Raw genomic sequence first — 20800 nt, 5'->3', positions numbered from 1 at the left:
AATTTTTTGGTTTTGGTTCATTTAGTGATATAGTGATAGCCATGGCTGCCTCTTGCGCTTCTTTTTGAAATCGTACTTAAAAACCAACCAGTTTTATGTACTGAATACACTGTTTACACCACCACTTCACCAACACCCATAACTTCACTATCTAGCACGCGTTTCTATACTCAAGTTTTCGTCTTCAGAGACTGAAGATAAACTGTTTTCTATGATTTCCATTCAATAATGTTTGTTGTTCTGAAAGGAATCATATTTGCACGGAGCTTACTAATAGAGGAATCTTGAATTAAAATCTGCCTTATGGATTCGGGGTTGATATTTAGTGCGTCTGCTATTATTCGAATTCTCAACGGATGATCTTGGCGAACTAGGGAGCACGTTTGTGTCAGAGCTCACCTCGACCGGTCTTTCTCATCGCGTTTCGTCTTCCAAACTATCACGGCCCTTTTTAAAAATTTTATTTCAGCGAAATACGATTCATAAAATCATCAACAAACCCTTGTTATACTTTACTGCAAGTTTTAGTCGCTAAATCGTTCAGTTCCGATACTCCATTTTTGTGACGAGCATAACTAACACACATGTATAAGAGGCATAGCTGGGAGAGAAGTACACGTGGAGGGAAATCAGTCTCGTTACCGGATTGTAAGACTTCGTAGATCGCAATTACTAGACGTATCAAATTCTATCGATCTAGAAGAAACGAACTCAAAATTCCATCTAATCGAGTTTTCTGCAGCTTTTCGTCGTATCTGGGAATCGGACTGTCGTATAATGAGCTCTCTCAAAGGATTTATGGTTACCCTACAAACCCAAGGTTTAATATTCCTGTTGGAAAACTTTTATACATCCAAGGAACAGTTTTCGTATTATATTCAGCGTTTCGAGAACTATTTAGCAGTTAAAAATGCCACTGATCCGTGGCTACGAAACAAGTTATTCAATGCCTCAGTCGGATCGACCAATTTCGGCGTTTTTGGGGCCTGATGAGCTAATCAATTATCAGACAAACTTGGATGAACATCGCAGAAAAATACTTTCACCAAAGTCAAATGTTATCTCACAGCTTGTTTGTTGCTAGCCTCCGACGCAAAAGGTAGGTGTAGGTGCAAAGCTAACGTGTCTTTAGCTGAGAATTTTCTCCGGGCCCAATTTATCCGAGGCCTACAGGATGAATGGTAGTCTACTTTTGAAAAAATAAGAGAGACTGCTATTGCACGCATCCATAGTAAAGAGCTGGGTAATCAAGGAAAAAACCTCGAATCTAACGTTAATAAGGTGTCCATAAACGACCGCAGTCGTGACTGCGTGACCTTACCGTAACTACCAGTCTCCATCCGACAAATAGTTACCCAATCGACGATCTGAGAATCAGCAGCGGAAAGTCGATTATCGTGCGTTGGGTATTCACAAGCTCTGCTTTAACTGTACCTTGTCCTCCCATCGATAAAATAATTGCCATGTCGAGAGAAGCTTTTTTGCAAACAAACTTTGTTCAAAATATGTCATGTGCCAAAAGTTTCTTTAACAAGCTTTAGTAAAAAGAATGCAGCACAGATTCAGATCTATTTGTTACAAAACGCCAAGTTATTTTTTATATGTCATACACGTTTCTGTTAACTTATTTCTGAGTGTATCCAAAGTGTATTTTTTCTGGTTCAACTTGCTACTTTGTACCAGTCTTTAAGATTTATGCGTAGTTCGCCCGCTAGCTTTATCTTTCTTACTCTCATGCAAAGGATACAAGAAGAAATTTATGAATCCTGGTGAATCTAATCAGGATCATCAAATATTTTGATCAAATTATTGCATTCTCATCAGTCTTTGATAAGTGTGCAAAGTTTAAATTAAATCTGATCGTTGAAAATAGAGTAAAATCGATAACAAACAATCAGTTACAAGCATACAAATATACAGGTGAAACTAATAAAAGCGTGTTAAAAGTTTATTATCCTCCCTTTAGTATTAGCTTAAGGAAAAAAATAGCCGGCAGCTCTAGTTCCATTTAGAGTTTTCGTAATGTGAATTAATCATGAATTACGACTGGCGTTAACTTCTGTAATATATGCGGCACACATTATATTTTATACATACTCACTTTTTTTTAATTGCGTGCATTTTAATCTTAACACACAAACTTCAAAGCGCTTTGAACTTATTCTCGTAACTACTTTGGTTTAATAATTGAGAGAGTAATTTGCTTTTTTGCATATTTCAATAGGACCTGTTTGTTGAAAATTACGGGTGGTAAAACATCTGAAGATTTTTTTATAACTATTTATCTAATGTTTTCATTACGTTTACTTGTTGGAAAACTGTAAATTATTTTTATGGAAACAAAAGTATCAATTAACCATTTATGGGTAGAAAACAATTTTTTTGACTATTTGTCTTTAATTCACATGCCTCGAGTCGATAAAATTCAACGAACTAATATGACAGGTTGATTTTTTGGTATTCAAATGGATTTTCAGAAATTCAAATATATGAATTTATATTTACTTTGTTACTTTGTTTGACATTTTTTTCGATGAACGTATTCAGGGCCACCATCTCCGCCAATCGTGTTCGCACTTTGATACAGGATGAATTCCGTAAAGGGTGTTCAAAATCGACTGTTCTGACAGAAAACATGCTATGCGTAAATTGATATTGCAAGATCGTCTTGTGACATACAGTGAGATTGAGGCATATTTGGGCATTAGTTTCACTCGCATGAATTCAATATTTAATTAACAATGGGCTGTCAAAACTATTGTATTGCTTTAGATGCCGCTCACAAAAAAAAGCTCGTGTCGATTGGTGCAAAGAAGTAATTTTGAAAGAATTAAATCGCTGTGCTTTAAAAGACGTTTATACGATCGTGACAGGCGATGAATCATAAATCTATGCGTATGAACTTGAAACTTAATCGAATGTATGGATCTTCCAAAACGAGTTAAATCCATCAAAAGTTGTTCGCGCATGAACCACTTAAAAGCAATGAGGTTCTAGAACAGGGCGATCTGCAATTGACACAAGATTTACACTGAACTTGATGCAGAACTACGCTTATAAACAAACAGTTGGACTACATCTTCTTCACATTGATTCCCAATATGCTTACGACTCAATACAAAGAAAAAACTATCCAAAGCATTTGACGAAGTAGGAATAAGAGAAAATAAAATACAACATAATTTCGAAAATATTGAGCAATCTGGTTATCTAAATGTATCAGTAACTTCTACAAATGAGGTAGATAAGAGAATTCCGAAAGGTAACAAAGCGGTAACTTCACCATCAAAAATACTAAGTGCAAAATCCTTTCAAGGGCAGTCAAAATAAGAGCGTGTGGAACAATTGTAAAACTAGCAGTTTTATATGCATCAGAAATATTGACAATGCTAAAAGAATATGATACTAAATTGGAAATATGGGGAAGAAAAATCCTCAGGAACCGAAAATGTTGAAACACAAAAAACAGAATGTTTAGGATACGTTGCGTGAATGGCACTGTAGATACTTGTGTGAAGTGTACTGGAGGGAGGAAAGAGTGCTACAAGAAGTTAAGATGAGGTACGTGAAAACAGTAGTGGAGAGAACTAGCAAAGGACCAAAGGAAGTGGAGAAAAATTCTTATATTGGTGGTTAAAGACATATTTAATTTTTCAATTTCGTTTGTACTAATATCCTGTATCTCAAAAATTAGAGCAAACGGAAAATTATGGTGTAAGTATTGATTTCAACACATAAAAAACATTCAGAATCGACATTTTATTCTCGTTTTGTTGGCCTGTGTTATTTTAATTACTAACTAATAACATTGTACTAATACATTTTACATGAACTGTATACAAAACTTTGTATCACCTGAAAAGCTAATCCTCGGAGTATTATTTATAGATTAATATAATGCTAAATAATTCAGGAAGTATTTTGCGGAACATTTTGAAATAATTATATTTTATTTATAGAATATTACATACCGATACGGAAAATGTCACAGACGTACGAATTTCAATGAATATTTAATCTGTCATTTTTACATTTAACACCCAAGACAAAGTTGAATCTACATAGTTGAAAATTTTTATTATTAATAGGAATTAATTGGAAAATGGAATAGAATTTCAACGAACAACGAAGCTATTTTGACGTCCGGATAAACACATCTATTTATTGAAAATGGAAAGATATCAGCTACTTTTTTGTAAGGCATTTGGAAATTTGAAAAATTATAAATAATACTACATGATTTTCTTATTAACCTTATTATTTGTAAAATTTAAGATTGGATATAATTAATTCAATGTTTTTCAAGTACGTTGATACATTGTCCCATTTCAGGTATCTTTTAATCAATAATAGATTTTTTAATAAATAATATTTTTGAAGTTTCGACCTGATTTTCCACATAATTATTAACATAAAATCTGTTTTAACTATAAAATTCTCACCACAAACAAGCAACCCTGTACTTTATATTCTATGGTTTGTTTTTGCAGCTTCATATTTTTGGTCGTATTAATGACTTTTTCATATAACTATCCCATATACACAGCATCACAATTATTACAAGGAACCTCATATTTAATATTTTTCATTGTACTTATCTGAACACACCTTATTTCTATCAAATCCAATTGAAATTAATTAAAAGAAAAAACAATTATTCATTCATAACACTAGAAACAACAACATAATTAGTACATTTACGAATAATTGGTATTGATAGTAACATTTATTGTACAATTTGTATTATTGTGGAAGTTTAATCCCTTCGGTATTTCATTCTTTAGAACTAAAGATGTCACAGAGCTTGTATTTTTCAAGTGAGAAGGATTAAACAATTTTTGTGATACTTCTATTTTGCTTTGTACGGATTCTTCTATGTATCCTTTTGCTAAATTGGAAGAGCACCATCCTCCGTGTCTTTTCAGAGTGAGCAAATCAGCGCTGCTTTCCACCAGCATGGTTGCCGAGGAACGGTGAGAGGGTTAAACAATTTTTGTGATACTTCTATTTTGCTTTGTACGGATTCTTCTATGTATACTTTTGCTACGTTGGAAGAGCGCCATCCTCCGTGTCTTTTCAGAGTGAGCAAATCAGCGCTGCTTTCCACCAGCATGGTTGCCGAGGAACGGTGAGAGGGTTAAACAATTTTTGTGATACTTCTATTTTGCTTTGTACGGATTCTTCTATGTATACTTTTGCTACGTTGGAAGAGCGCCATCCTCCGTGTCTTTTCAGAGTGAGCAAATCAGCGCTGCTTTCCACCAGCATGGTTACCGAGGAACGGTGAGAGGGTTAAACAATTTTTGTGATACTTCTATTTTGCTTTGTACGGATTCTTCTATGTATACTTTTGCTACGTTGGAAGAGCGCCATCCTCCGTGTCTTTTCAGAGTGAGCAAATCAGCGCTGCTTTCCACCAGTATGGTTGCCGAGGAACGGTGAAAGGGTTAAACAATTTTTGTGATACTTCTATTTTGCTTTGTACGGATTCTTCTATGTATCCTTTTGCTAAATTGGAAGAGCACCATCCTCCGTGTCTTTTCAGAGTGAGCAAATCATCGCTAGCAGATAGGAGAGGGTTAGGTAGAAAAAAAATCCTGGCTGAAAAACCTACGCGAATGATTCCAAATACCAGAAGTTTCGAATATTACTTATTCGGCGCAAAAGTCTATCAAATGGTGGTTACCAACTTTCGGTAGAAGACGGCACTGAAAAGAAGAAAGAAAGAAGCTTACACAACAGACTAAAATTAATTACTACTAAGATGGATTTACTGAAATAATTGGTGATATTCATACTGAACACATTGTTTGCACTGCCACACATCAACACTCACAATTACACAATCCGACGAGAGTTTCAATAACCAATATATCGTCTTTTGAGACTGCAGGTAAGTTTGAAGACGATAACTTGGTTGTCCAAAAGATTATGTAAACAGTATGTTCAATACATAAACTGTGTTAGATTGAAAGGGCGCTAATTATTTAAGAGAAAATTTTGAGAGGGCGTGAAATAAGTTAGAGACATTGACGAGAGAGTTTCTGAACACCCTGTGTAGAGTTTTTTTTATCAAAATTGCAAATTGCTTATTAAGTATTGGTTTCAGTGATACCATGTAAAAACAGATTTATTGAAGGAGTTGGGCAAAACCTCATTCGCCTTCAAATAACAATTTATAGAGGTTGAAACAATGATATTAAGAAAATTATCATTCATGAAAAAATGAAATAACAATAAAATGTGCAACGTAAGGAATACGTTCATAACCATAGTAATATAGTTATCGACTAGAATTTCTTGGCAACGTTTTCTGGTTATTTGCAAATATTACGTCGATTTTATTCGTCTTTCTGCCTTCTTTATTTGAATATTGAGTTTAAATGTATCAATTTTCGTAAGAGAATTCCTTATCATGTATTTAAAGATACTAAGGAAGAACATTTCATTTATTTCAGTTATTGTCGTGGGTAAATTTGCGCAAATAAGAAATTCGTTTGAAGGAAAATATACTTTCACATCACGGATGCGTTCAAGATCCTATTACCTGGAAATTTGACACAATACTGATTATTGATCACATTTACTCACCACTTTAAATTGAGGTATTAATTTATAATATGTCTGCAATATACAAAATTCTATATTTGGAAGTAATTCGATTTCGATTTATTATTTTTTATCTCTTAGTTCATAACTGTATTATTATACATTCTAGTCATTTTATGTTATTTTTCTCGAATGCACGCTGCACACTCTAGCTGTCAAAGATCTTCTAATTCATCTGCTCTAGAGTTTTGTAATTTCTCACACTTCTGGAGAATGTGGTGTGTGGCATAATCTGTACGTTGTATCCCTTGCTAAATCTAGTGTCCACTGAGGCGACAATACTCCAATAAGATTCAGACTCGATGTGTGCAATCTTAGAAATTTTCTGCAACTTCACTTGTTTAAATGGAATAAATTCATCAGGATAAGATTTCGCCGAGTTTTCATTTCCATTTCCATGTAGAATTCAAAGGTGTGATCAAATATATGGGTTCCATTTAAAAAATCTTATATGTTTGATTTGTTTAACTATTAGTGGGACATTCAGTATAACTGAAAATAAGTTTAGGTCACCGTTTTCCTCCTAGAAACAACCCTGTACACTTAAGTCCGCATGAAAATTCGTTCAGTAGTTTTGGAACCGCGGTTGAGAATTTTTTTTCTTTGCACCTAGTGATATTAATAGAGATTTTGAGGCTTATAGACGAGCCTGAGAATTGGATTGAAATTCATAAGAAAAAGTTGAACTTATGACTATGGAGGGTAGAAAGAACTAAAGAATCTGTATATATATATATATATATATATATATATATATATATATATATATATATATATATATATATATATATATATAAAAGCGTGGCGCCACATCAAGGTAAATTTTAAAGTAAGCGCCGAATATTATTTACACCCTGGACAACTTCTTCTATAACACAAACTGTTGAAATTTTCAATAATGATCTAATTCATCCACAATCTATACATTCACACCATATCCTTTGTCTGCATCAGAGTCATTCTAGAAAGTTTTCAAACGTATACGTACAACTGGACACTTTTTTCTTTCCATACTTGTGACGTACTTTTCTGTGATATTTGATAATATCACTGGCGAGATATTAAAAATTCTATAAATTTAATAAAAGTCTAGTTATATATCTAAAATTTATTATTATTTTTGATGTGGAATTTTAAAAAGGCAATTGACTTTTCCAAATTGGCGACCTCTCTATAAATAACACGTTTCTCGTCATCAACAACAATAAAGAGATAATTTGATTGTCCCTCATTTGAAATTCAGATCTTCGCGTTTATTCAACATTATGCATCCTCGGGTATAGTATATATTTCTCATAATGAGTTTAAGGCGCTCTAAAAACACCCTTGTTCTTATTTCTATCTTTTCTCTTGTGTTGTTTCCTGCACGTTTACTTGGAAATAAACTGCAGAGTTTCTTTTCTTAGTTTGTGGAATTTTCCAATAAAACCGTCCAGAAACTATTAGAGAATTGTTAGAAAGTTCGTTAACAAAATTAAATTCTTAGCAGAAAAATTATTCTACGTGATTCGTTCGGTATTCTTGGTAATAAACTTATACAAAACTAAATTCAAAAATTTGATATGAGTAATACCGTATTTGGAACTCAAATACAGAAATATCATAAATTCATTAAACCGACTAGTTATTATTATATGCAATCCTCCATTCGCTAGATTTCTACAAATTATTATTATAATATATACTATAAACCATTATTGACTGTTTTTGAGAAAAAACCTTATCAATTTAGTACTTTACCATTCTCAAGTTCAATTAAATGTAGTAACTTTAATTTTTTTAATGCGACAGGTTGATTTACATTTTGATTAATCGAACGGCTCTGTGCTAAGCTCTTTAGGCAACAATCATTACTCGGAGCTGTAGAATGTATCACATAACAACTATGCAGTCTTACCTAAACCTGGCTAAAAATGTACAAAATCGTAGTGAATATAAAAAAAGTAGACCCATATAACCTTAATATATGGATTGATATAAGTATATGATTAATTAAATAATTTTTAAATGAAATTACTAAAATTCTGCGTTTATTTTCCAGATTAAACATTTATAATAATGAATATATGTAAATTGTACCGATCTGATAATTTCATCAAACTACGGTATATATATAAATATATATTACCACCCATATCAAGTATACAAATAAATGTTTCTAAATTTCAACCAAGTATCACCGTGCTGAAATTCGAAAAGAATAGGAAAGACAAATGGAATTATTTCAAAATACCTTGGAGTTTATTCAGTGTAGGTGCGGGAATTGTAATTTGTGATGCCATGCATTCGGATAGGGAAGAACATCGTTTGTTTAAGGCTTGTCTTTTTGGACTAACTCATGAAGTAGAAACGTGAGTTCAAATTTATTCTATTCCCTTAAAAAACCTTAATTACAGTATGGCACTGAAAAATTACTATTATTTATAGGTTACTTAAAAAAGGGATAGATGTTAATAAAAGGCACAATTTAGGTTGGACTCCACTTTTAGTAGCCACTGTAAATGGTCGATATGAAGTTACTGAGTATTTATTGAAAATGAATGCAGATCCCAACCTGAGTGATAATTATGTTAATCCTAATAGAACAGCAAATGAAAAAGGAATGCATCCTATCGAAGGTACCTATTAAATATGAATTTCCCTGAACTTTTTACTTCTTTAACCTTTTTATATGTGTTTCTCCATGATTTGTATTGATTTTTCAATATTTTAGTTTTAATGATTAGAGATGAAGAGTTCTCGAATAGTTTGAATAATAAAGCAACATTTTTGGGTTTCACACCATTACATTATGCTGTTTTAACCGACAATCTAGAAATAGTACAACTTCTAGTAAAGTATGGGGCCAATCCAACTTTACAAAATGATATGGGACATACACCATTAATGTATGCAAAAGAACCCAAAATAAAACAATATTTAGAACAGGAAATTAGTATGGTAAATTAATTGAAATACATTAAGCATAATGTGCTAAAAAATACAAAGGACCCCACTCAATTCTTATGGAAATTGGGTTTCAGAAAATTTTTCTGAAACTTAGTTTGGATCAAGCTAGAAAGGATTTGGGGAGGGGGTTATAGAGCTTTGTACTCATTGAGACATTTAATCAACTTGCTTCAAACTATAATTGTGCAATGTTTCAGGAAAAGTAGCCGCCTCTTATGGTACCCTTGGACTTTTCAGGGGTAGTTTTGATGGTTTGGGGGTTTTGGGGTGTCATGTTTATTGAGACTTCTAATCAGCTTGATTTGAATTATCATTGTGCCAAGGTTCAAATAATCTGGTCAAAGCTCCTCTTCTTATGGTAACCTTGAATTTTTCAGTAGTTGTTTTGATGATTTGGGGAGTTTCATGCCCATTGAGAATTTAATCAGCTTGCTTGAAATTATAATTGTCCAAGTTTTAGAAAAACTGGACAAAGCCCATCCTCTTATGGTACCCTTGGATTTTTCAGGAGTAGCTCTGGGGGTTTTAGGGGTTTCGAACTCATTGAGATTTTAATTAACTTGCTTTAAACTATCATTGTGCCAAGTTTCAAAAGAACTGGTTGAAGATCCTCTTCTTATGGTACACTTGGACTTTTCAGAGGTAGTTTTAACTGGGTAGGCGGTGTTTGGGCTTCGTGTCCATTGAGATTTTAATCAGCTTATTAAAACTATCATTGTGCCAAGTTTAAGAAAAACTTGCTAAAAACAATTCCCTTTCTCCTCCTAAAGTACCTTTGGACACCTCAGGTGTAGTTTTGACGAGATTGGGGAGGTTTTGGGGGTATCATGAGATGTTTAATCAGCTTGCTACAAATAATGACTGTGCCGGCTTCAGAAAAATTGAGCAGGGTCCTTTCATTTAAAGATTTTCTTTTATAAAATAGTTACCACTTTGTAGTATGAAGAGAAAATGAACGAAAAGGAATTAGAAGAACGTAGAAGATATCCTCTGGAAGAGAGGTTGAAAAAACACATTGTCGGTCAAGAAGGAGCAATAGCAATTGTTGCTGCAAGTAAGCAAGGCTTTCAAAATATCTCATTATATCTAGAATTTAGTTCAAAATCATTATTTTAAATGAATATCTTGTACACCTATTAATCAACAGATAAATTGATAAACCATCAAAGAAAAATTCTTGTTTTTTTTCTTTTTTACTTGGTCATATTCATGTCTTTACAAAATTGTAAAGTTGTACTAGCACCCTAATTTTAATAGTAAGTTGTGAGCTTTGTCCTAGAACAAATATAGTTTTTTATATCTGAATTTCAGTTCCTCTGTTCTCTTTTTGATATGTTCTTGCCACTTAAGTTTTATATCCAGATGTAGTCCTAGATATTTGACTGTTTTCTTATAGAGAATAATCTTATTGTTTGGTTTTTACTAGGAGATTGTTCATCTGTATCTGTAAAATTGATATGGGCAGATTTTTCCTTATTGATTTTAATATGCCATTTGTTAGTCCAGACGTCTATTTTGTTTATTGAATTATGAAGATTCTTGAGCACCTCTTCAATTGATTCTCCAACAGCTAGTATTGCAGTGTCATCTGCAAATGTAGCGAGTTTAACATTTTCCGTAACAAGGATGTCACAAGTATATAATAGGTACAGTATTGGTGGAAAAACACTGCCTTGAGAAACCCCTACTTGAATCAGTAGGAGGTCTTTCAGGTAGGAGACTATTAGCTAATCATAATGAGTGGGTAAATATTTTCTGATTTTTAGTAACAAACCCTTATGTAACACTTAATCAAATGCTTTTGCAGCTATTCGTAGAAAAGAAAACGGATGGGCAGATGATGATCATCCACTAGTATTTCTATTTTTGGGTTCATCAGGAATTGGTAAAACTGAATTGGCTAAACAGCTGGCTTCTTATATGCACAAAGGAAAATCACAGGCATTCATTAGGCTTGATATGTCAGAATATCAAGAAAAACATGAAGTAAGTTATTTTATTTTCCACAACAACATGAATTCCTTCATTTTTCCATTTCTAATAATCATTCTATATAATTTTATAAAATTGACTCCTCAGCAAAATTAAGGCATAGTTAGTTATTTGGCTAAAACTTCTAATGAGAGAATTTTAGGTTTATTTTCTAGTTTAATTTTATTGCTGCCAATTATATCTACAAGGGAAAAATCTATTTTTATTAAGAAATGAGGATAAATCCATGCCTCTATTTATTTGTTCAGACTTCCTACAAAAACTAGTTTCTGTTATAGTTTATGTGAAATCTCATCATTTGGCTAAGTCTTAATTATTATCCCAATCTTTCATATCTGTTTTATAATATTTAGATCACTAGTGTTTGGTTATAACATTTTTGTATAAGATGCAAAACAGCAGATACATTTTTACATTTTCTGGAGTTCTTTGGCACTTTTTTAAACTAGAAACAATGTTTGTTGCTCAAAATTTGTGTTTTATACTTAAAATTGTCTATAGTAGGAGATTGAGACACTGGGAAGGATTCAAAAGTTTCTGATTGTCTTAACATAACAATACACTAGTTAAAATAGATGCACTGTAAGTAATTTTTGATTATTCCCCATCCCCAGGGGATGATAATGTTATAGAAATGGAAAGAATTGTGATGGCTTTTACATTTCAGGTTGCAAAACTTATTGGAGCTCCACCAGGCTACATAGGTCATGATGAAGGTGGACAATTGACAAAGAAATTGAAAAAGTGCCCTAATGCGGTAGTTTTATTTGATGAGGTTGATAAGGCACATGCTGATGTATTGACTGTACTTCTTCAACTCTTTGATGAAGGACGATTGACTGATGGTCAAGGGAAAACTATAGAATGTAAAGATGCCATTTTTATTATGACTTCAAACTTGGCAAGTGACGAAATTGCAAATCATGGATTACAGCTAAGAAAAGAAATAGAGAAATTGAAGAGTGAAAGACTGGCAGTACCAGACTCCAAAGGTACATTTTCAACTCTTATCAAATTTTCTTATTAGTCACAGTCTAACTTGGTGTTGTGAATGTTCCGTCTTCTTGTTTCATTAATTTCTTAAAAGTTAAGTTAAGTTAAGTGTGGAATGCAAACCTTATTAGCAGTTTATAATGATCATGTTATCAAATATTCCACCAACGAGTGGAGCAGCTCACCAGCATTTCAATCGTGATTATTATCAAATTCAAACTTGGTTAGGGCATGATTTAGAACCACAGGAATGAGATTGGACTATGCATAACGAATTCCTAGAACCTATCATTACTATTTTACCACCTGCACCAGATGAATTACCCAATCCAATATTCTGTAACTGCAAATGTAGCTGTAATAGACAAGCTTGTCTCAATGCTGTACCAAGTCAGACCGATTTTGATGATGATAAAACCTTTGACCCAGAAATTATGAATGACTTGGAGACAAATGTCGTTGAAGACGGTAATGAAGAAGTACTGGAAATTCTGGAGCACAGATATAGAGGTAAACTTTATCTTTAGTCTCTGAAGACGATAACTTATCGGTCATGGAAACACGCGTCTGACAGTCTAATTGTGAGTGTTGGTGTAGTGGTGGTGTAAACAGTATACAGAAATTCCAACTTAGTATGTATATTCTGTCAAAAATTATTTTATTTTTATAGATGCGGAACAAAAAATTAGTGATACTATAACGGTTTCAAGAAAGTTCAAAGATGAGGTAGTGAAACCTATTTTGAAAAGACATTTCAAGAGAGACGAGTTTTTGGGTAGGATCAACGAAATTGTATATTTTTTACCTTTCTCAAGAAATGAACTCATACAATTGGTAACAAGAGAAATGCAAATGTGGGCACAGAAGGTAATATTGGTTGATAAAGATTTTGTTATATTCAACTGTAGACTTTTTAAATATATAAATTTATTTCTGTTTGAGATTCACTTACATAGAACAAGGTATTGCAGATTTGCACTACCATGTTTGTTAAAGATTTATTATCATACTATTATTTTGTCCAAAATTTGAGATATCATTTTTCAGGCAAAAGAAAAACACAAAATTGATATTATATGGGATAGAAGCGTCGAATCAGCTTTAGCTGACGGTTATGATGTCAACTATGGTGCTAGATCGATAAAATATGAAGTAGAACGTCGTGTCGTTAATCAATTAGCGGCTGCTCATGAAAAAGGTTTCATAGGCAAAGGATGTTCTGTTCAAGTATGCGCATTGTGGCCAGATAATGCCGATGCCGCAGAAATCAAGCTTAAAGTGAAAAATGGTGGGTTGAAAGATTTTGTTGATTTGGATCAATGGAAGTTGTCGTTAAAAAATTTATCATCGATATTTAAGTAATAATTTAATATGAGAGATTATATGAATGATGGAGATTGGAAACTTGTGGATATTAAAGATTCATTTGTTCTGTACTATGTTGATTCAAAGCATAAAAAGTGTTTTTATTAAAACATCAACTGTAGTACACATTCCCAACATTTTCACTAGTCATTATTCCAAGTTTTTCAATCATCAACAACCGGTTCTGTTTGTTCAATTATATTTGAAATATTTTATTTTTGTTAATTGCTGAAATCTGTGATTATATGTTCATTTGTTAATATCTAATTCAAAATATACAGAACTACTAAACCCCAAATTAGTATTATCTTCAAGAATAATCTTGGGCTTGTATTTATATAATCCAAAATACTCTTTGTAAATGATTTAATTTAAACAAATTTGGTAGGAAAAACAAACTACATTTGAGTTATCGAGAAAAATAATAATTGTTTAAAGAAATTCCAGCTTTTAATAATGGAATGTTGGAACCTCACTTGATGTAAGATGTTGGTTGACATTTTAAATGAAATCCTCACTTTACCAGTTGTTATATTATGGTCGTGTGTATCATTTTTTTCAAGAGAATTATATCATTAAAATTTGCCTTCATTTTATGCACTTTCAATACTTGATTTTACATATATAGAAAAACAAAGAACCAAATAAGTACAGTAAGACTCCGCTTAACGCTGTTTCGACTTAGTGCTTTATTATTTCAACTCGGGGACTCCCTGAATTTGTGAGCAGCTGTAATTTGGGAGTCTATTAAAAAAATCATGGATAACTGTGAAAATTTTCCACGATTGGTTAGGTCACTGAACATTTCTGCCCGTCTGTTAAACATTATTGCGAAATTGAAAAACTTGAACATACACAACAACACAGTCCCTGCTGATTAGCCTACAAAACTTCCCGCAATTTAAGTAAAGTAATGTATTTTGTGAAAAGAAAGTCTTTATTAATTATTTTATGAAGAAATCCATTAACCATTGTCAATATCAAATAAAAATAATTCATTTGGGCGGGTTGAGGACTCAAAATAAAACTTCCAGAGTTTTTCAAAATACCAACGTTTTGATCTTTATCATATGTAACAATGTGATAGCTATATCTTGACAGGATATTTATCTTTTCGTGTCGAAGGTGTACAGTGGAATCTCTATAACTAAATAAATTCGGGTTAACCAGTTTTGACTTACAAAGGCGCTATTTCTAAGTATATTCTTCGATTTGTGGAGTCAAGTTTAAATAATAATTCAAATTAATTTTTATAATATGCATATATATATTTTACATACTAAAACAAATTACATATTAGTGAAGTAAAGTGTACACAAAAAAAATCCGTTATTTTCTTTTGATTTAAACAATTATACAAACAGATTTATTATCAATTATTTTTTCAAGCTCGAACAATAAACTGAATACTTATTTTTATTTGTATATATTTCTTGAATAAATAATTCAAGTAGCAACCCTCGTACTCAATATTTTAGGTTAAAGGGTCTCTCAACAAATTTTGATACAGGGTCCATTTAGGGCCAGCTACGCCAATGTTGAAGAATAATTCAGTATTTGGTAATTTCAGAAAATAGGAATAAATGATACAATCAACTTATTTTGTTTATTATTTTTTATTTAGATAAATAGGTACATGGTACGAATTTAAAATAAAGTCATTATCTTTTTGAAATATGGATATAGTAATATAAAGATAACATTTTTTGTTAATTAAAGCTATATACTTTTTTGCAATCAAAGTATGTTTTACATAAAAATACTTCTTTCTAATACAACAACAGAACTTTCCTATTATTTTTTCTTTTGAACTCACGTTGGTTTGTACATTTTTTTACACAGAACTGCATTACAGAATTATAAACAATATAAGAAAATACATTCATTCTAAAATATGTTGATTTACATGAGCAAATAGTATATTTAATCGGTTTTATTGTCTTATTCCAACACTAAAAGTCGTTTTGTAAATTTGAATTATGTTCACCCACGACTTAATGACATCCAAAAATAATTCTTTAGAAACTATTATACCTACGGTTAACTAAAACAATCACCTCAATAATCCATTTTCCTCTCACATTTTAGCAAGCTTAAAAAAGGATAAAATTATTGTTAGGAATTATGATTCGATAATTTCGAAATTAATTCCAAATTTCCATATATAAATTACAATATTTAAACAAGTTCAAATTGGTTATAACATTTTGAAATATAAGTTAATCATAATTATCTCAAGCCAATTCTTTTATTGAATATAATTCTGTAAGTTTTCATGATCACCCAGATAATAATTTTCGGTGTATACATATAAAAATATCTTGTGTACTTTTATGTGAATAAAGACTAAAACTAGGACAGAATACTCATTTAACCCTGTGTATTACCTCATAAGTAAAATTGTAGGAATCTTATGAATCATTTTTTAATGAGACTTACAGATTTGTTGAAGAAATTCAGGAGTACCGTGCGGTACATAATCTTTTAAATATTACTCAAAATTAAAAATGAGATTCTGAATGTGTTATTAACTTATATTAGGTATACATACCTAAATATACGATGAATATAGAAACTCAAAATGGTTTGCAGTATTAATGCGAATCAACTAATAAGAAATGCTCAATTATATCAGCTTCACCTGTATGTGGGTTTGTTTGTTTGTAATTCTTGATTGTACTAATAGCAAGTGGCTTATTTAATATAAATTTCGACAAAGAATTCGAATCTCCGATCTCTATATCGGAAATTAAGTACTTCACAATTTTATCGTTGTGGCTCGAAACAAGTTTCGACGAGATGTAGGTATATAAACAGAAACCATTATAAGAGAGAGGTAAGAATTAAATAAATATACCTAATGCCTTTTTCGCAATAATGATAGTTTTGAGCTTATTTTCAGCTTTTTAGTTTGATCTGCTTTAAAAGTGTGTTTCATTTTTTTTAAACTATATTTTTCTAATAGTTTATGTAATAAATTTTAATCGTCAAATGAGATTTAATTGTTTTCAATAACAACTTTTTTGATATATAAATAAACGATTACATGACCTGAGTTTTTTTAGGTTTGTTCATTAATACAAAAGTTTACAAAATCATAGACTGAATATGTACAGAGCACAGCAAATAATAAGTGAATCATATCATATATGAATTATTTTTTCCTATTTTTCAGCTATCTAAAGTTGACAAATCGCTCTAAAACTGGAATGGTTCCTTCCTAGCTCTTTTTCCATATTTTCAACTACCCTTTAACAGTCCTAAAATTTTTGCTCTTTTTTTGTTTTAAACACATTTGTACTTATAGTAGGATAAAACCAGCATTTGCATACTCAAAGGAACCTCGCGAAGCTTCTTTAAATCCGATGCCGTCAAACTTAAAATCTACACTTGTCACATACTGGCAACGCTGCTTAATTTTGTAAAACGTTTCTCACACGCATATTTCATACAAAATAGCGAAGAGGGTAAATATATTAGAAAGGAGGAAGATCCCAAAAATTCTAGAAGTAGGTAATTCAGAATAAAATAGTTTATTCGTTTGTTTCAAATGGTATATAAATAAAACTTGTATTATTATTTTTTTTTGTTTTAAAGTACCTTGAAACTTTATCTCCTTTAAAACCGTGTTTGTTTGTGACAGTAATTATTATTCTACAAATAATGACAAAACTAGGAGTATGACTGAAAGAATTCCTGTGTGGCGACGGACTATTGGTTGCCAAGTGTAATGAGAACTGACGATGTGGTACTGCTATATCTTGTCGAGTGCATCAAATATGAATTATGTATATCTTCGATCATTTAAAAAAATCAAAACCCTTTACTTAAGGTAATATCGTACAAACGTGAACAATTTGAAAAAGCTAGATTAGAATTCTCAGTTTCATGTTTAACTAAAGTTTAAACTACTCCCAGACCGCCGATAACGTTTAAACCGAAGTTTCTCGGTAAACACCTTCTACAAAACGTGGAAATGTCGTTATCTGTGGTTAAAACTGACGGTGGAGGTTTAAACTTCACTTGTAAGGATTCTTTAAATGCGATGCCGTCATACTTAAAAACACCGTTGATTTTTTAATTGAATAAAAAATATTGGCCACACTTGTCACAGACTGGCAACACTGCTTAACTTTGCAAAACGTTTCTTTAGACGCATATTCCATACAAAACAGCGAAGATAGTAAATATATGGAAAAGAAGGAAGATTTAAAAAATTCTTGGTAGGTAATTCAGAATAAAATAGTTTATTCGTAGTACTTTTTTGTATTAAAGTACCATAAAATCTGGTCTCCTTTAAAATCGTCTTTGTTTGTGACATATAATTATTATTATACAAATAATGGCAGAATTATGACTGGAAGAATTCCTGTGTGGCGACGGACGATTAGCTGCCGAGTGTAATACGAACTAAGGATGTGGTACAGCTTTTGGTTAACATCTTGTCGAGTGCACGAAATATGAATTATTTATCTTCAATCATCTTAGCAAAATCAAAACCCTTTTTTCAATCATTTTAGCAAAATCAAAACTCAAGGTTACATCATAAAATCGTGAATAATTCTAAAAAGCTAGGTTAGAATACTCAGCTTCATGTTTAACTAAAATTCGAACTACTCCCAGACCGCCGATAACATTTAAATCAAAATAAAACGTGGAAACGTCGTTGTCCATGGTTTATACTGACGTTTGAGTCTTGAAAATCACTTGCGAAATAGCATTTTAATCGGGTCGCAGTCGTACGATATGATGCTTTCTATTATTAATTTTCTTTTATAGTTTTCTATGAAAAGTTATTATTATCGCTAGTAATAATCCAACGACATTGATCAAAAAAAAAATTTAAAACAGATTTCGAAAGCTTGTTTCTTGCTAATTATACTGATGAAGACGTATTTCCAATACGCATACGGTTAGCTCTCGCTCTTGTACACCATCTTGACCAATCGACTAACCGCAGTTGATTCATTGGAGTGATTAGTATTTTTTCCTTGGTATTCAAATCAATCGCTTCAGTAGACGATTTTGTCCAATTTTTAATCGTATTCCTTTCAATAGCCATATTATCATACCAGTGATCATTTCCAGATTTCCAATGACGATTCATTCTTAGAAATAATCTGTTGATTTTAATATTTGGACGCCTTTCTATTAAAAGTTTGCTTTTAGTACATATTCTTGAACCACCTTGGCGAATTTTCGTGAATACAGGATTATATTCAACTCGATTTGTTACACAACCATCATTGTTTGATATTTTCATTCCACAAATTTATCATTTTCGTTATTTCTACGGAACTTAATGCTGTCGAACTTTATTTCCTTTTACTTTCATTCCTTTATAATGTTTCTCTTGTAACAGCTTACTTGTTTGTTAGGTTCCATATGGTTTTGACCGTAGTTTCTTTAAAATCTGTACCATCTTTTCTTCTCATATTCACAGACCAATCCTTTCAAATCAACGCCAATTCTTCCGCCGTCTGATGTCAATCTAACTGATACTTTTTATCATTGCAAAAGTCGATAAATGCTTTCCGTACAAATTTGTTACTGAATACGGTAATTTTTAGTATATTTATTTCTATAATTTCGTAATATTCTCGTCAGTATTAACATATTTTGAAATATTAAATATTTTAAACGTCAAAATTGAAATTAATCAACGTGGTAAACGTGATAAAGTGAAAACAGCCCATGGGATCTGTTAGAGACAGTATCACATTTTTTTGAAACACTCTGTATATAGAAAATTTCAATTATTTAGTCTATTTGATTTTCCTACAACCTTGCTCGTTAAAAAATACATTATTTGAATGATTTTTTTTAATGTTTGTTATGGTTAAAGGAAGCATGTTGATACCTGCAAGTCTCAATAAAAATGTTCAAGTAATAAATTTCAAATTGATTACCAGATAAATATTTAAATACATCCTTTCTTACACCAATCTTATTCCTAAGAGTTACCCAACACATTATAGATTATAATATATAGAACTTTTACCTGAATTTGTGGGATGTACTTTTCAAATCAACCGCTAAACCATATACGTAATTCTTGAGTTTCAAATAAAAAAGCAGCATCCCACTTTTACTCTGAATTCAGTCTTGTAAACAAACTTAAATTTAATCAATCAATTCATGTTTACTATACAATAACAATTAGATCCACTATTATATGTATTTCTTTTTAATTTGAACTATTAAAATGGTAATGTGATATGTTAGAAATTATTTATCTGCCCAACTTCAGTTTAATGCTTTGCAGGTTAAGAAGCAAATAGTACACATTTATTTTTGATTTTCGAAACAGTAGTTTTGAAATTATGTAATTTACTTTGAAAAAAAGGTACAAACTATTGTTTATACCAAATGGTAAGCTATTGTCGAAAAAAACTATTCTTCACAGATGTAGATAATATTTCTTTTCTAAAAAAATAGTTGGTAATGTACCAACTGCCGACAACATCAATTTAATGGTACCTCGTATAAATAAACAAAAATCAGACGAATATAAAATGCGGTATTTTTTACAAATAATTTGGTGTTCAATAGAGTTTGTGATTTATTTCGTTCGGTATACAATTACTGGATTCAAAGTTATCAAGAAACATAAATTTCATTACGCCAGTTCCACACATTGTGGTCAATTACCAGGATTTTTCGGGACAGTTCCGATTTCCATTCGCTTATCCCGTGTTCCGCCTTGTCTGCCCTCAAGTCACAGATTATTCCGGGTTTGGGAGTTAAAGAGTAAAAATGTAACAAGACAATTAATGCTTTGCTACTAAATCAAAACAATTTTCAATAATCTACCTTCGGGAGAAAAAGTTTCCAAGAGTTCGTAGAGGAAGCCGAAATACAATGGCAAATGCTTGTCAAACATGTACCAACT

At 31.7% G+C, this 20800-nt stretch overlaps 1 protein-coding gene across 1 annotated transcript; it reads left to right on the top strand.

Annotated features, from left to right (window-relative positions):
- The first annotated feature begins 8496 nt into the window (after positions 1–8496).
- Positions 8497–16271, top strand: LOC130890923 (caseinolytic peptidase B protein homolog). Its single transcript, XM_057795355.1, has 9 exons — positions 8497–8589; positions 8651–8960; positions 9037–9227; positions 9323–9549; positions 10498–10612; positions 11366–11544; positions 12218–12542; positions 13214–13410; positions 13591–16271. The coding sequence occupies exons 2-9, from the start codon at positions 8668–8670 to the stop codon at positions 13903–13905; spliced, it is 1842 nt and encodes a 613-aa protein (XP_057651338.1). The 5' UTR covers positions 8497–8589; positions 8651–8667; the 3' UTR covers positions 13906–16271.
- Positions 16272–20800: the final 4529 nt, after the last annotated feature.

Source organism: Diorhabda carinulata, chromosome 2, assembly GCF_026250575.1.
Source record: "Diorhabda carinulata isolate Delta chromosome 2, icDioCari1.1, whole genome shotgun sequence".
NCBI lineage: Eukaryota > Metazoa > Arthropoda > Insecta > Coleoptera > Chrysomelidae > Diorhabda > Diorhabda carinulata.
The sequence above is the reverse complement of the archived record's forward strand: the minus strand, read 5'-3'. Positions and strand labels throughout refer to the sequence as shown.

Bases quoted from the DNA above. Each gene is read 5' to 3' on its own strand.
- LOC130890923 (XM_057795355.1), top strand. From the start codon at position 8,668: ATGAATATATGTAAATTGTACCGATCTGATAATTTCATCAAACTACGG. The intron at 11,545-12,217 runs GTAAGTTATTTT...TTTACATTTCAG, and splicing joins AATATCAAGAAAAACATGAA to GTTGCAAAACTTATTGGAGC. The intron at 13,411-13,590 runs GTAATATTGGTT...ATCATTTTTCAG, and splicing joins TGCAAATGTGGGCACAGAAG to GCAAAAGAAAAACACAAAAT.